The 18827-nt window shown below is 34.3% G+C and overlaps 1 protein-coding gene across 2 annotated transcripts in view; it reads left to right on the top strand.

Moving 5' to 3' along the window:
- Positions 1-18827, top strand: part of LOC149786937 (uncharacterized) — a 162640-nt gene that overhangs the window by 70672 nt on the left and 73141 nt on the right. For both annotated transcript variants that reach the window (XM_089977468.1, XM_089977467.1), the window contains one exon: positions 623-776. In XM_089977468.1, the coding sequence (XP_089833594.1) occupies positions 623-776 (154 nt within the window). The remainder of the gene's footprint in view (positions 1-622; positions 777-18827) is intronic.

Here is an 18827-nt window from a genome sequence, read left to right as displayed (position 1 = left end):
CCTGAAGTGAACAAGGACAGTTTCATACCCTGAAAAGGCTGTGTTGAAGAAAAACAAAGTCTCTTAAATGCAATTTTGCAGTAGAAAATCAACAGTGTAGAAAATTATTATTTACTTAAGGAGTTAAATATGGGAGGCTGAATGTCAAAGAAATACAATAATTATAATGAGAGAGTTTATGCAGCTAAGTCAGTTGTATAATCTAATACGTTATATTGATGCAGTATCCATTAGGCAGTGATACATTTATTTAATAATCAAGAGTAATCACTATATATTAAGCAATTCAACAGATGTTATCCCTAGGTAGAATATTTAGATTTTGTTTACAAATTGAATCAAAATTAAATGCATTTTTCAAATATCAAACATTACAGTATATCAAGTAAATGTATAAAATGTATTGACATTTAGCATTTGTTGAGTTTTTGTATTTTCTGTTATGCTTGGACCACTGTTTATGTTGTGCAATAGAAAAGTTGACAATTACTGTGCACTGTAACTTTGAACATTTGAACTTTTATTAATCTATCCAGTGCAAGAAAACCCACTTGTCATAGAAGCAATTACTTCAAAATACTGTGTTAGTAACTAATTCAACTCTTTCATCTGTACTCCTTAGGCCAGTAAATGATGATGACTTGTTCGCTAATGGAATTATAACTCCAGAGTCTTCACAAGCCAGCTCACTATTGGATCGGCTTTTATCATTTCTTGCTGATAAAGAACGTAAATTTCCTAAAGGCATGATAGGTGTAGTTTTGGATTCAGACAAGGTAAGAATGCATTAGCTCTTGTCTTTTTACTGTTATTGCCCCATAGATTTGTATGTCCATCTGCTTGCATGGATGATGCACACGGTTATCCAAAGAAACATTTCATTCACAACATTGTATGCATGTTAAAAGTGCAGTTTTTGGCTCTGCTGGTGATAGACAAGGTGAGCTTATGTTATGGTATGTTGTCCATCTATTAGCACAAGTTTGTTGTTGATATTCCTCCTAAACTACTTTGTGGAGCACTTTGGAACTTAACAAACTCATTCATTACATGGTTTAGTTGATCCTAAATGAAAATGGTGCTGTAGAAATATCAATTATGTCTGACATACCAATGATGTTGAATATTTTTGTATTGTTTCTACTGAATATGATATGTACATGGGATTTTCACTAATAGACTTCTTATCATGCCTAGTTCATCCGAAATTAAAATGATGGTGTTTAGGGAACCATTTCACAAAACATTGTACTTGTTTGATTTTTGCAAGATTTTAGATGAGACATTCATATGTGAACAGATATTTCACTAAGTATTGTGTATGTGTTTGTTTGTATGTTTCCTTTAAACTGTATGTAACTTTACTTCAACTCACAGGCAGAGTGCAAAGTTTTTTCATAAAGAGTGAAGAGGGAGTCAGAAAGAAAGTTATTTTGAGATGCTATCTACCATTCCAAATTAAATATATACTGTATAATGGGTTTTTCTCCAACAAAGCTATTTTGAAACAAATTTTTACAATTTCTGTATGATATAACCTGTGAATGTTCATAATGCACAAAGATGCTTTTTTATATTGTTTATTAACCTCAAGAGCATAAGCAAGTGAGACATTAAATTTACTGCAATTCTGGCATAGAACATGGCAGAAAATTGAATTTATAAGCCCCTAAACATAATGCTATGGTCAGTAAGTGCTGATATTCAGAGAGGTATTGCATCTGATGAAATAGATAATATATTGATACAAGTAAAATAAAAAATCTAATCCAGTAGTCTTAAAGGTCATTTCCATAATCATTATTTATTACATACATTTTTTCGACTTGTTTACATGTGACATTATCAGCAGTTCCATTTCTTATGGTAATGGCATTTGTCATTAATTAATTGAAGGAAAAACATTCTTGCTGTAGATCATTAGATGATGATGATATTTTAAATAATAATTTAATTGTTTAAATGTAGTTTAAGTAATACACAGTGCATCCTTCTCTGGTTCCTTGCTGGGCCCCTCTTTGTCTACTATTGTTCTCTGCCCAAACATGGTGTCATTGCAGCCAATATATGTTAATAAGCTAGTAACTAAATTTAGATACGCTGTCATACTGAACCAATCAGATGACTGAGTTGAAGCATGTGATCAAACATTGTCAGCTAGGCATCATTCATATAACTGATACACCTGTAGAAATGCATTCCTTTCAGGGCAGATGTTGCATTTAATTTTTTGCCAAGTTTCTTGCATTTACATCTTTGCTTTTGACCCCCTATTTGTGTCAGTACTTAAATGTACTCAACTATTATGCCCATATACTTCATACCTGCTTCCTACGGTGCATGTATGGAGTATCGGCTGAAGTTTGTTATCGTAGCAGTCCTCAGGTTCAGACTTATTAAGTTTCGGTTATCATTGTCCCTATATACCTCATATCAGCCCTTTGTGGCTCCACATACAGGTGTTGGACACTCTTCACAACCCAAGTCTCTCTTCCTGCAGTATTCCTAAAGAAACATTTCAGAGCTCGGCTGGTGCAGTGTGCTGTGACGGGATTTGCCCCCATTATGCCAAAGATTATTTATGTTTATAATATATTGAACCTATGTATTGTGTGTTATTTAAAATGGCTCATAATAAAACTTGTTTCATGCAGACTCTATGGTCCTTAGATAAAAATAAATAGGTATCATCAGTTAAAACAAGAAAGCAATCTAAAAGTGACATCTGCTTGTTTGAAGAACATTTAAAATGAAGATTTTTTAAACAAAATTCTTGGCTGCCATTATACACAACACAATTTACAATTGGACATTGCACACAATTAAATTTTAATAATGTTTCTATAGAGAGACTAGCATACACTTCCCCCTGTTTTATTATGATTCATTAATAAGAGTAATAAAATATTCCCACTTGTTTATGTTCCTGTTAAATTGCATATTTATACAACAATTCTTCAACTCTTCAAATACTGTGACTAAGAAATGTTGCATCTCAGGGATTTCAGTAGATTTCAAAACTGAAGAGTCATTTGACCCTTGGCACCAAAATCTTAAGAGTCAAAACAAAAATTTAAAAGAGTCAAAAGCTGAAATCTCAAGAGTCATTTGATATTTGGTTATGATCTCCTTGCTGGGATTGTGCTATTTTTTGTGTAAAATTTGTGATTAAGATTTCTTAAGGGAAACACTTGTACAGTAATTCGGAACTGATGCTTAAAGATTTCTTAAAATTTTTATTTCTTTGAAGTCTGTGACTTGGAATGGTCATTATTGACAGGTTATTTCTGAGTATGAGACATGAAAGAATATATTCTTCTTGAGTCATCCTGATTAATTAATATGAGCCATTGTATGAAGTTCAATGAAGTAGAAAGAAGTATCTTGTAGTTTACTGCACATAGTTTTTAAAATCCACAAGCATTTTAGTTTCATTTCAAAGATTACTGACTGGTAATCACTGATCATTAATTGTGATTGTTAACTTTCACACTTAACAAGCTCTCATTAGCTCTCGTGAGATTTAGGAGAAAGTTTGTTTTGGCATTTTGACTTAAATTAAACTAAACATGTATCAACTTCCCTTATGTATTCCTCTATAAACATTGTGAGCAATGCAAGAGCATGTCAACAAAACAAATCAAAGGTCACCCTTTTTTAACATAAAGACTTAAAAGACACTATGGACCACTTTTAATCTTTTTTATGTATAACACCTCATTAAGCATCCCACATTTGGCCTTATACTGTCCAGATTAAAAACAGGTAATCAATAAACAGCTTTTTGCATACATATCAGTCCTCATAACCTAATTACCACACATCACAACCACTCCTGTGGCCATGTGGTTAGAGCATCCTCAGATGTGGGAGGTCAAACCCTGGCCGAGTCATACAGAAGACTTACAAAATGATACATGCAGCTGCCTCTCTTGGTGCTCAGCATTAAGAGGTTAGTGTTAGGACTGGTCAGCCTGGTGTCAGGATAATGAGACTGGGTGGAACGTGATGCTGTATGTCTGCGGCATGATGCGCCAGTGCTAGACATCACTATAAACAGTCACATGGCAGATATCGTAGTGATATGACTGAAACATTGTTAAAGCTACATTACAAATCCAAATCACACACATGCCACACACACCACACATCACTGTACTGCTGTAACATTTACAGTCTCCAGTAGACTAATTCCTGTAATATGGACAGAATATGCACCCATATACTGATTCTTATTGTCGTAAAAATTATTATTAATTTTATTTTTCGAAATTGATTGTAACTATAATACTGTTTGCGTGGTAGACTAGACGGCCTTTAAAATAGTATTTTTTCCCTTCTTTGGAATCTTGTAATTGCTACTCCTCACAGGATGATTGTATCATCATGGGGGTTTTATCAAAGAAGGGCCCATGGGACATTCACCACGACTGCCTCACTTATTCAAAATGCACATGAAAAACCAGTGTGCAATTTGTAAATTATGGTCAAACTGAAATCTGAATTATGACCTGTTCCCGATGCACATAACAGGGCTGAAGATATGTCCCTCCCTCCCTCTCTTCTTTAGATTTTTCATGTTTTTGTCTTGCAGATTGTCTAGGGTCTCAATACAAGAACATTAGCATCAGTTAATAGTACAGTAGTTACAATCACAAATGATACCAAGCACCAGTATTAACAAGCATGTAGAAATCATACTGAATATGCAAGTGACCCAATATGTTAGTAAGATTCTAGAAAAATCAGGTTTCTAACTTATTTTTAGCAGATCTTAATTTTTTCTTCTTATGTATTCAGTAAATAAATATTTTTAAAAGAAATCCACTCATCTTGAAATTCATTCCCTTATGAAGAACTAGAGAATTTTGAAGCACTTTTCCAGCACGTTTTGAAGCCAGACTCAGATTCAATGACTTATTGAGGTAACCTCCAAACTTTAAGCACATCTCATTATTGTGTGAACGCTGTGCCTTGGTCAAGTTTTAGAATGAAACGTATGTTTATAAAATGGGTCCAAAGTCAAATCAGGATCAAGAATTCTATTCTGGAAATTGAAATGAAAAAAAATTGGAGTACTAAACGTCCATATTCAAGTACAGAGCAAAGAATGAACTTTGTCCACAGTATCTTCATCGAGTGTTTAATTTGCAGTAAGAAGAACTGTACCAAGGACCTAAATTGAGATTAGGGCTGTTCCATTAAAACATGCATGGGGCCAGGGGAAGGCAGTTTTGAAATTGGGTAGCCACCCTTAGATGTGATTAAGACTTTTCAGAACCACTGACATAATTTATTGAACAATAAAATGACCCACCATTAGAATATATTGTAACAAGCCAGGGGGCTTTACTTGACCGAGAGGTGTAAAACCCTGGCGCGATTTCTGCTAGAAGTCATAAGATCTCACAACCTGCCAAATATCCACCAATTGCACACCTGCACAGCCTCTCTTCGTTAGATTTCCGTACCGCCAGCAGTTCTCGCCGTAGAAACTATGCAACTGTCCCTTAACACAGAGAATTATTTTAACTATGCTTCCTTAGGCCAGTCAATCTATGGTTTTCAGGCACTTGCCGACAGTATAACTGCACTACATTTGCCACCATGGTGACATAAACGGTATCTACAGAGTCCATAATTATTGATTTGATTGTGTAATTTACCGGTTTCCTACCGTAAATACTGCCATTGCAGTCGCACCATCAATGTACACTACTAGATTTCGGGCAAAGGAATATCTCTCTTGCACCGAATTCCAATAATCAGACAAGCCCCACCTTCAAAAAGATCACTCAACCTCAAGTGACACAAACATCAAACTTATGTGTTCTAATCAAAGTTGATGACTTTCCCCAAAATCAACCACCAACCTGATTAATGATTCCCTCAGATGATTAAGACAAACTCTGAATCAATGGACTTGTCCCTATTAGCCCGTCACTCAACATCTGCAACTAAACTTTTTTCTTCTCTTTTGAATCAATAATTGCTTATAAGCAAACTGAATGTCAAAAATAAACACTAATTAACCAAGCTGAATCCAACATGAAAATGTTCCAACAAGTTATTCAGGCTTAGACTCTCTCAAAACAATCTTTGGAACTCGCTGCAGGAAAAACTTTTCTACACATAGTTCTCTAACAACAAGGCAACAGATGTAACACAGGACTATTCCTGTTTACCCCCCAAAAAAACTCAGGTCTGGAGTTTGCGTTTCCACCAGGATACACATCTCCCAATAGACCTTAGTATGCCTGTACACAAAATAGTTTTCGACTCGGTCTTTGTCAGCCGATCCTCTCTTACAACTAACTCACTATTAATGGACCAATGCTTCAGTGACCGAACATAGCCATAAGAAAACCCACTGCCAAAAGCAAAAGTTTGGAACACCATCACATAAATGATTTAACTATACTGTGGTGTGCAATACCATTACTTCATGCTGCGAATTAACTATTATGTGCTATGAATTTTCCTTTAGGAACTTCCCAGATGGACACTTCCATCTAAGCAGACCAATCAAACTATGCATGATGGAAACCACACTGAACCATTATGATTGTCAAGATGCTAGCGAACAATTTTTAAAATACACTGTACGATGCAATTTCCAATTGGCAAGTTGCTAGCAGGTCAATGACAAGATAACACAAGACCCTTCCTGTTACAACGAGGTTAGAGAATGCGTTCTGCAGAGAATAACACATCTCTTACAAACCTCAAAAACAAGTCAACCATGACTTCAGTGCCCAACTGGCGCGACACATTGTCACCCACAGACCAACACTAGGCATGACACTGCCTCAGTCACTGTTCACCACGAGTACTAAGTTCTACAGGGATAAAATAAACAGTCCACTAACCTCCAAACAATCATACATAATACCACCACCTTCCCTTCTCAATTTAGTTCTGCTTCACTCCAAGCACTTCAACCCAAACAAGTATATCTAATTTGCCAAACTCTGGATTCAAGCAGCAAACTACTTCTAAAACTATTCTGAATTAACACTGCACACAATCAATATACACAATTTATCCACAAGAACATAAAAAAAAAACATTAGCCATCTGTCATCACATAATTAATTCACTAGAATCACGCTATTTACACAGCCAATGGGTGCAGATTAATATGATCCTTACTGCACAGCTTTTGTATTTCAACCAGTTTGACTATTTGTCCTATACCCAACCAATTAATATTCACGGGGAAACAATTATTACCCTCCCGTAAAAATTTATATTGCCACTTTTGTCGGCTAGGCAAATGTGCTCGATATCAAATTTTCATGTTTCCATTTTCTATCTCACTGCGGCCCCCAGACAATCTTTCTCTTAACAAATAAATGGTCCATGGTTGTGCCTAATTTTCGAACTTATTTGAACGAGGGTATCTATAGTCTCGAGCAGATTATCAGTAGGCGAACTAATCATACTCTTGGATACTCAATACGTGGTTCGATTGTAACTGTCAGACCTCATGTTCTCAGGCACACCCTCTTTTATAGCTTCGAACCTCAGATCATCAGACCTGCCCCCAAATGCACGTGCATTGCCATCTAATTTATTGGCCTCGCATGGAGTCGAGGTCAGTAGGAACTGAATGTTACTGTCTATGGCCACAAGTTTTCTCTGCCTCGTATCAATAGGTGGCAATGGCGACAAGAGTCGCCAAATGAACAGACTGTGGTAAAGACGTATTGATTAAAGAGGTAGGTGTACCTCTGCCAGTAGCCATTATAATAATTTATAATAATTCCCCTTTAGTATTTCCTATTAGCCTGTCATGATTTACTTTGTAAGAAACTTGCCAACTACCAACTATTTGCTGAATTTATTTGCTATTTAAAACAGATGTAAAGGTATTTGTTGTTATTTTTATTATTGTTGTTATTTTTCTTATTGACAAATCTGTTACGGAATTTTAATAAATTCTGTATTAAGTTTAGTGTATCCAAATCACAAAAAAAAAACATGTGAAGGTGTTGTTGTTTTAATTGTTATTGATTTTATTCTTACTGCCAAATCCGTTACGGAATTCCAATAAATTCAGTATAAAGCTTATGAACTGAACACAGTATAGTGGGGGTTGTATTATCAAACACACGTTATTTATTAGTGATTCTTCTCTTGTTAATTAACACAAATATGCAACCAAATTCATAAATCTGGCCTGCCCAGGACTTCATGGTTAGTAATTCCGATGTTGTTAGATCATTCCAGTTTAGCTATCTGGCGAGGATTGTCAGTCATTTTGCCCAATTCTGTTTTCCACGTCCACAATATAACATGATCTTCTCACTCTGACCTTTTCTTTTGTATCTGTGTGCCCTGTCATCAATTTCAGTTTCTTATCTGTATTAACAGTGTATTTTACATCCGAGATAAAATATTCAGTCTTGACTGAACATAATGCAGTCAAATGAAATATTTTCTTAAGAGCAGATAAATATATCTACTTTCTCAGACTAAATGTCGCGAAACCAAAATGCAAATTGTAAAGGCGCTGTATCATTATTTATTTTTAATTTTATAGGACATGTCTTTCTTTCCAAATTCAAAGGAGTAGTCTGTTCTATACATAATAAAAACAAATCACTTTCAACCCAATCACATAACTATTCACATATCTCATCGCTAGCCACCATAAATTTTCTTGTTACAAGCCAGGGGTCTTGACTTGACGGAGCAGGTCAAACCCTCGCACAATTCTCGCTAGAAATCATAAGTTTACCCCAAATTTCCAAAGATTTCCATACATCTTCAGTTGTAAATTGCAAAGTTCTACGTGTCCATTCTGTACATAACTTTTACTCTAATCAATGCAAGATCACAAATCTCACAACCTGCCAAATATCCACTTACCGCACACCCGCATGGCCTGTCTTCATCAGGTTTCCGTACTGCCAGCAGTTCTCGCCATAGAAATTATGCAACTGTCTCTTAACACAGAGAACTGTTTTAACTACGACACTTTAGGCCAGTCAAACTATGGTTTCCATGCACTTTCTGACAGTATAACTGTACAACATTTGCCACCATTGCGACATAAACGGTGTCTGTCAAGTCCCTTCCTATTGATTTCATTGTGTAATTTACCAGTTTCCTACCGTAAATACTGCCATTGCAGTTACACCACCAGTGAACACTAGATTTTAGTAGGGACTTTATTATTCCATGGACACTCATTCGGTTTGGACCTGAATTCACTACTAGTGAACCATGGCATTATGGAAACTCACTAACACTTTACTCCATTACGTTTGCTCCTGGTAACTGGCTAATTGTTTCAGGCAAAGGAATATCTCTATTGCACCGAATTCCAATAATCAGACAAGTAATCACAAAAGTCTAACTGTTCCTTAAAACTGGGCACTCAAATGCACATACTCCATATTTATTACAGTATATACAGGGGTCATGATACCAGATGAAGTGCATGACCTAGTCACCTAAAAAATGAAAAAATGTAAACTTTGCCTGTTTCTCTTAGGAAAGTGACAGTGACTTAGCCCTATGATTTTTTAGATGTATATTGAGTGACTGTTAATTTGAGATACTCCCTTGCCATAGCCAGTTATTTCCAGTGTTGCTGATTGACCATTAACCCATTCCCAAGTAAGTGATGGCAGAGATGTGCGATAGGGCCTGCATGTCTCTGGTTATAGCAACTATCACTGTCCGATTTCATTTGATGATAAAAACATACAAATTTGTGTTTCGTAACTTAGTCACTGTTTCTGGAAAATACTAGTCTGTTAGATTGTCTGTTTTCATAAAACAATTTGGGCAAATATATTAAGAAAAATATTTAATGCATAGAAAGCAACCTCTAAATGCTGTGTTATTCAAGATTTAGGATAGAACTGCAATTATGTTGGTCCCAACATATGGGTCAGTGCTATGTTGTGAATTTAAGAAGAGTTGTCAGGTCAAAATTTTGTTTGCACTCCTTTTTTTGACATGAAATTCTGCTGCAAAAGTTGAACTGTTAGAGGTTTGACAATCCTTCTTTAAACTAGTTTAGATCATACCCACACCAAAGGTCTCAACAATTAGACATTGGCAATATTAGCTCTCAGACCTGCACTATTCATTCAAATGTCCCTCAAGGCTCAGTTTTAGGCCCTCCTCTTTTCCTTATCTATATCATTGATCTACCATTAAGTAATGAATCCACAAATACAGATTTGTTTGCAGATGATGCAACCTTGTGTACATCTAGTTCTGATACTGAAGTTATCCAAATGAGATTAAACTTGGACCTTATTAGAGTCCAAAACAGGGCACAACAAAAATAGGATGGTAATTAATGAAGTTAAAACAAAATGTATGATTTTGGAGACATCACAAAAGCTACACAAGTCAGGGAACCAAGAAGTATCTCTTGCAATAAATAATCATCCGTCTGAAAATGTCAAACATAAAAAGCTTATAGTTGTCTCCGTAGATAATGATTTAATAGGGGATGACCATATTGACAAGCTTGGTAAAACACTGTCATCCAAAATTGCCCTACTCAGCAGAATCAAGAAATATTTACCTATAGAAACACGCAATCAAGACAATAAATACAATCAATACTGCAAATCATATATTCTTCCAACAGTGGATTATTGTTCAAATGTATGGGGAAACTGCTAAATCTAAGCTTGACAAGATTTATAAACTTCAGAAACGAGCAGCATGCATAATTTTAGATGCATCTATTATTGATCATCCCTCAAAAGCATTATTTACAGAACTCAAGTGGGTCACAAGATATAACAGGATAGATTTTCACAAGGCAGATCTTTTATATAAATATGTACATCGAACTGCATCAGAGTATCTTCAGGCCTTTTTCAACACAACACCAGTTGAGATTAATATAGGATTAAAGAAAGGATGAAATTGGAATTATAAGGATTAAATAATCATGGTTGGGTATTTATCGATGTGTAAATTTTACCTAATCACTCACAAAGTAAATAAAGTCTGAACTTTGTAAGTGATTAGGTAAAATCTACACATCAATAAATACCCAACCATGATCATTTAATCCTTATAATTCCAATTTCGTCCTTTCTTCGTCGAATCAACTTATTCCATCAGCATTGCATTCCAGTTTAAGTAGCGCGTACTTTTCTTTCATTGCCAATTCACATCGCCCCATAAAACATAACCTGTACAGAATCACACAAACATATTGACTACTGTCAGTTAGGTTTATTCAGAAACTTCATGCTTGACATCTTATGCAATGGCTACCAATGGTTTCAGCACGTTTAGTTCATTTACAACATTCTTGTTCAATTTTAGTCAGTCCCATCTGCTACGTCAGATGACCATGACCTTACATAATAACAACTGATATGGAATGTACTAGTGAGCTAGATTATATTTCTAATCAAACCTTAAATCATGATGGATTTTATCAGTGAACAACATTGAAATATGAACAAGATGATGCTGTCCCTTACTAGCATAAAGGTAACAGTATATCATTCCCAAAAGCGTTAAGACCTGTGAAGACCCGTTCAGTGATCAAATGTCAGATGAAATGTAACTACTGTCACAGTTACGTTTATTCGTCAACTTCATGCTTAACATATTAGGCAGTGACTATCCGTGGTGTCAGCACATTTATTTTCATATAAAAAATAACATTCCTTTCTTTATTATAGTATGTCCTATACAGGAATACCATTTTATATCTTTTTCGTCAGCGGTAATACTTAACAAGACCCTTTCAGTTATCTAATCTGAAATTAAATGTGCAGTTGTTAAATGTAGAGTTGCTCACAAAACCGGCCATGTGTTTTGTTTGGTTGCATAATTGAGTACTGGAGTGCTGGAAGGAATTAATGACTATACATCCAAAATAATTTAAATTAGCAAAACAATCACCTTTATGGATTATTATATACATTTTTCAGTGGTGTTAAGTCACATTGGCATAGGTGGTAGTTTTACCATTTTAAAACGTTTTTCAGTCTTTGAATAATGGTCTCATAAATATTTGATTTTATTTTTGTGTAAGTGGTCATTTTTCACCCACCACCAACATCCACACGTTTCATGTTTTTTAAATGAGCAAATAAAATTAATTTTTTTTTGTGTAAAACTCCATTGAAAACATCAATACCCCATTTTGTGTTTCGTTTAGTAGCCTCTGAATATTGTTTATTTCAATCACTTTTAAGTCCTCCTCAGATAATTTCTCAATTCTTGGTTTATATCTCCCAGTGGCTTCAAAATTGACAGACCAGTTCTCATGCTATCATTGTTGTTGAGTATGGCTAGGGTGACTGAGGTCATTGTGTGCTGTGTGACGGAATTTATCAATCTCTGTTGTTCTGTTTCATTTTCATAGTTTGTAACATCCATTACATTATAGTCAAATCCATCTTCATCCACTTCAATCGCTGCTATTATTTCTTTTAACCCCTTGTCATCTAATTCTTCAAAAAGCTCCGTAGAAAATTGCAGTGGAAAATTACCATAGTCGGCCATTTTGCGCAGCTATGTAGCAGACAGATGCCAAATTGTGAACTGTGCATTTCAATCAAATAATACTTGAAAAAGTATAAAAAGGGTATAATTTATATTTATTTGCTGAATTGAAAAATATTTTAAAGATGAAACAATCATTTCACAATGACGTGTCTGCAATGTTTATTTATATTGCAAACAGTACAAAAACCGAAAGTAGTCCCAGAATTTATCGATGTGTAAAAAATTCCAGATCAGTGTCATGTGACCAATTACAGCGAATCGTATTGCAGAAAATCTGTTTCATTTATAAAAATTGGAATTATTATCACATGGAAACCTTGTAGCACCAAAACCAAGAAAAGAGCAATGTAGAAAGAGCTTCCAATACTCTGGTACAGTTATGTGGAACACACTTCCACTACAAATAGAATCTGATGAAAGTATTACAGTATTTAAGAAAAGATATCATGAGCATGTATGTGCTTCTAATAGATAATGGGATTTAGTATTTTAGTACTAAACATGTTAAAATATACAGTAATTATTGCCATCTTCATATAATTGGCATTGTTATACTCTCCTTAAGAGGGGCTCAAGGGAAAATAGTCCTTGACTAATGAGTCACCCTCTATAAGTAAATGTAAATAAATAAATATATATATATATAAAAATAAAGCATTATTGTTATTATTATTATTATTATTTATAAATGATTCAATGAAAATGGGGATTGTTTTATAACATCACAGCTCAGAAAAGATTACCAGATTATATTACAATTTATTGTTTATTTTTCACAAAATTTTGTATATCTCTGTGTTGCGGACTTTATATATCGTGTATTGAACACTATACTGGTATGATTACTCAGAGTTTTTTTAAAAATTTGTAATTGTAATTTAATTTTCAAACATTTTTTCAAAAAAGTCATTATGAAAAATACTATAAGCCACCAAGTTTTATTATCTGCTGAAAGTGTCAACATACATGTATACGTACAAGCTGGTGTGTCATAATAATTACTTTTGTGTGTAAACATCTCTTTTTTCAGTAAATTTATGACCGGAAGATTTATCCTTTATTTATTTGGATTGATCAAAAGTGTCAATAGTCATGTTTTCATGTTTTTGAATGACATGCAAAAACTCATAAAGAAAGTCTGGTGTGTCAATCTGAGATGTACTCAATTATTCATACAAAACAATTTTTCTTTTCATGCTTTAATTGCACCGAGTCAGCAACCTGAGATTTCTAAATGATTATGGATAAGGTGTTGATCATGCCTTTGATATTTAAACTGCCATTGTTTACCTGGCTTGGACATGTCAGGTGATAAAAATATTATAATTTGAGCTTATTATCTCTGATGGACCTGTTGTAGCTGACTTGGGGGGTAGGTGGCAGCTACATTGGGGAATTAGCTGGTAGAGCCAACAAACAAACATCTATGTTACATATTTCTTTAATTCAAATTCAAAAGCTCTCCTAACCAGTTCTGCCTCTGGTATATATATCAGCCTAGAGCAGACTTCACAGGAGACATCCTGATATCATATTTCTGTAACTGGCTTGAATTGTTTCTGGTACATAGATCAGTGTTTCCTACAGTTAACTAAACAGTTGATATCTCGCTAATGAGTTGTCTAGAAGTTGATTTAAAAGCATAAAAATGATCATAATATATCTGATCAGACTCACACTCACTTTTAACCTCTTCCTCAAAATACAAATGTTAAATAAATGTAGTTCAAGTGTAAAGGTTGGCAAGGAATGTCAGAGTTCAAGTATAAAATATCTATTTCTTTAAAATCTATATATGAGATACTCTTGCTAATTAGATAAACTTAATCTAATATCATCAGCATTTTCAAAATCTAAAACTAATTGTAAGTCTTGTAAATAATCATTTAATTAATTTGGATAAACACAAATGCCTGTTCTCACTTACATAGACCATAGAGCTAGACCTGTTAAACCAAATGATTAATGTGCATAAGGCCATGGGGTGAGTGTACTGTAAAGAATCTGCTTGTATTGTTTTGGAGGATGTGAATTCTATTCAACATGACTATGTACCAGACTAGAAAATTGGAAAACAGTTAAATCATATAAAAGTCCCTACTACAGACCTCTCAAACTCAAAACCAATTAAAACTGGTAAAACTGAAATTACAGCAAAGACTTTGGAATATATAACAATTAGGAATTCGGCCATGAAAATTAAACTTGAACCTTCCAACACATAGGTAGATATCTGGAAAATAAGAATGAGCTTGTTTAAGTACTATTAAAAATTGAAACGAAATGAGATAACGCCAAGACACACATACTTAAACTCTGAGCATAATCAGTCGGTGCTCTATTATGGTTACCAATGTTGTAACTGTGTTTGATGTTGTGATATCAAAATGTGACCCCCACATTTCAGGAAAAGTGAATGAGATACTAAAATATAATAACATACTCTTCATTGTAATTTATCAACATGTGACATAACTTGTAAATGTACAAGCTGCATGGCTTTAAAACTACCTGCTGTTGAAGGAAACTCAGTCAACACCTTTGTATTATAAACATGAATCCCCTCATCAGTTGGATTGGTATTGCAATCAGAATAGCACCATGCAGACTTTTGTTGAGATGTATACACATAACAGTTTTTATTTTAAATTTTTAACAGGAAACCCTTCAAAAGAAAACTTGCGACATTTTTTAAAATTTATTAATATCACCTAAATAAAACATCCACTGTTTGTACATATTGGCTAATTTCTGGATTACTCCATTCTGCATCAAGTACTGAACTCTATTTGATGGCCTTTTTCAAGAGTAGCACTTGCATCATTATTGGCAGTTTCTTCCTTAGTAACCCAAAGTTCAACTTCTGTATCTTATTTGTCAACATGATTAGAAGTTGGTTTGTCGTCAAGTCACCAGTTTGTCCACCGCAATGTTGCTTGATATGAGAGTACTGACACTTTATTGGATATGTCTGAATAAAAAAGCAATAAAATGTCATATAGGTTAAGACAGAAGGAACAGCTATATTTTGAAAGTTTTGAAAATGTCTTTCAAAGGAAAGCACACTCTACTGACCAATAAGAATTTCTTGAATCTAAGATAAAACTAGTTCTTCTATTTCACTGCTGAGTGCTGAAACTATTTTGTTACGTCATATGGCCAAATTACACTGCATTTACCATTAATCCAAACATAATATATGACTACAAGTATGCATACAATGGGTATGAATATAATAATTTTCATACACATACAACATGCATTGATAATACAAATATAACAGATTTTTCAACTTGAAAATAAAGTTTTGTTTATTGCAAGATTTGTATAGTCATGTAACTCAGAATGCAAATGGTGAGATCCAGGGCAAATTTCAGCAACAATGTACTTTTGTCTTGTGTGACAAGTGGATTAAACACATGATGAATGCTATGCTCAAGATTTTTTAGAAAATAAATTATATTCCCATCGATTTCATGCAGGTATATCTCAATGAAAAATTGTTTAAGTTTGCTAAGCCGGCTAGAAAACAGCTACCCTATGCCGACACCATTTGGTATCGGCGAATTCCAACTTTACGATAGGCAGTGGACTCTGACCCTACACCCCAACATAAGTGTCCGAATAAAAATAATCGGATGACAGTGGTCAGAGGAAACTCCGTCTAGCTTGACCCTTGTATGGTATCATTGTATTTAAATTTTGTGGAGAAAATTAAATGGCAAGATACTATGCAGAAGATTGTTAAAATCATCTGCTTGTATACAAGCCACAACTGACCATGTTCTTACTAAATACTTGCATGGTTATGACCACCACTAATGAAAATAACTGTTACCTATTAAGAATCTAAAGCACCAGTGGAAACTCCCCAACACATTTTGACTTAGATGAAACAAAGTTACTTTTTAATTAGGTATGCATTTCCTATGCAGAAATAATTGGAAGATTGAGTGAACAATGATTTATTACTCACCAACTCAATGGTTTTGAGATAATTTTCTTAATTTTGTTCTATAACCTTAACTTCCTTTCTATATTTTGCCATTTATTACAATAGTTCCAAGATTTCATGTAAACTGTCACAATAATTAAACAAAATCAATGCACCTGAATCCAACTAGTTCATTTAAAGTGTCACCTAAGATACTCCATACAAACATACACTTGTAATGCCAGTGGTATTATGTTCCGCACTTCCTCCATTCCAGCTTAAAGCACCTGTCAGATTTTTCCTCGGATAACCGTTAAAGAGTCACATTTTGTGAAGCTGTATTCCAAAACATTGGAATTATCTATTGGAACTGGACTTGGAATGATTGGATGTTGGAGTTAAAAGCTACAATGGATACTCTATTACACACAAGCATTCGTTTCTGTCGGAAAACAAAGAAAACATAAAGAAGAAAGAAAACTAACAAACACCACTTCAACCAGTTAACACATGGTAACTAAAGCGAAATCTATCCCCTCGCTTCTGTGCGTGTCAGTCATCTTGAATTAATTGGATGAAGAGCAGTTCATGTTGTTATAATTGTTTTTGACTGAATGAAACGAGTAGCTATGACAACAACCTTCATAATGATTGAATAAATGGAATTTCACTTGTTTTTTTACCACTTTTTGACCAGCTTGCTAAAAGAAATAACAGAACTTATTTCTATGGTGGTCAATTATTTCTCTAGGCTGTGCTTTCTCAAGCAAATACTAACCTCTTCCATGGTCAAAATCATGTTTCACCTCCATCACTAGTCTGGTTCCCAGCTTTGTATGCTCCCTGCATTGCACTACACTATACAAAGTCAGGTGGACGCCGATGCCATATAGTCACATGATGAGAACAAATGGCCTCATATGGAGAGAGCTAGTTAATCTAACTGCGACACATTTATTCCTTTATATTCTGTTTGTTAGTGATACAGCACATATATTTCTAAAAGTGCCATTTCCAGGTCCCATGCAGGTTTGAATGGAAAAGCCCTCAGTAACAAATGATCATTGCAAAATACATTTCCAAAAACAAATACTTTCAAAAAATCATTTCCTTAATCCAGTGCTATTATGTGGAATCAGTTCTCAAAAATACAAAGCTAAATGTGTTGAAAGCAAAATCACATGACTATCTGGAAATATGGTTTTCATTTAAAATTTTGAAATTCATGTAAACTAAATTATTATGTTGATGCATTTCATATACTTCTTGTGCATTTATACTTAATGCATTTAAGCATGCTTTACTATTTTTTATCTTTTAATTGTTCTCACCTTTAAAATATTTTTTTCATACTGAGGGTTAAAGGGAGAATAGTGTAACTCAATTACATTTACTAATTATTATTATTATTCACCAGAGTCCATTGAATTTTAATGTCTCATCCAAGGCCTGGTTTAAAAAAAGTGTTTCAGAGTTGTTTAAGAATCGAACATCTAATTCTGAAACCTCTGTATGCTGCAATACCATATTTAATAGCATTACCTTACCCATTGCTATAACATAGCTTACAGGGTTCGTAGTCTTTGAAAGTCTTTGACAGTTTGGGAAAAATGAGGTAGTATTTTCAAGGCCTTGAAAGTTTGGGAAAATCGAGCAGATTACCCCGAGGTCATTAAAAGTCTTTGAAAATTGAAATAAACCAAAACATTTTAATTTCTTTCCATAATCACAAATAAAATTGTCCAAGATTTTTAGATTCGGATGTAGTAGAGTTTTCCTGGTTTGTTTCTTTTGATGACCCATTCATTTTCATTGCTGCTGCAATAACAAATGAGCATTTGTTTGGCCATCAAAAGTTGGCCTTGGCGGTGACTACATTAACACATGCACTCTTCATTAAAGCAAGCCGGCTACATTCTTCAATAAAAACAACGCACCTTTCATCAAAGGAAGTCAACACCAGAACTATTTTCAGCATGTATTATGTTTTTTAATTTCATGGTGTTTGTTTTTCTTAATCATATCATTATACATGTATATGTTTTTAGGTGTTATCTAATGTTGTAAAGCGCTTAGAGTTTCTAAAGACCATGCCCTATACAAGTCTTCATTATTATTATCATTATTGTTATTATTATTGTTATTACTATCACAAATAAAATTGCCTAAGGTGGTTAGTTTCAGATTTAGTAGTGTTCCTGGCTTCTTTCTTTTGATGAATCATTCAGTTTGATCGTAAAGTCCATCAGTCTTGGCCAGTCGAAATGTTCATTACACTAATTCATGATTGTTTTAAACAAGACTGTTCACCCAGTTGAATTTTGTTTACATTGAACATTCGCTCACTCAATGTAGAAAGTTGGTGAAAGTAACACACGCTCGAAGA

Source organism: Sinohyriopsis cumingii, chromosome 12 (assembly GCF_028554795.1).
Source record: "Sinohyriopsis cumingii isolate HCF-2022 chromosome 12, ASM2855479v2, whole genome shotgun sequence".
In the NCBI taxonomy this organism is placed as follows: Eukaryota; Metazoa; Mollusca; class Bivalvia; order Unionida; family Unionidae; genus Sinohyriopsis; species Sinohyriopsis cumingii.
Note: the sequence above shows the minus strand (reverse complement) of the source record. Positions and strands in the feature narration are given on the sequence as shown.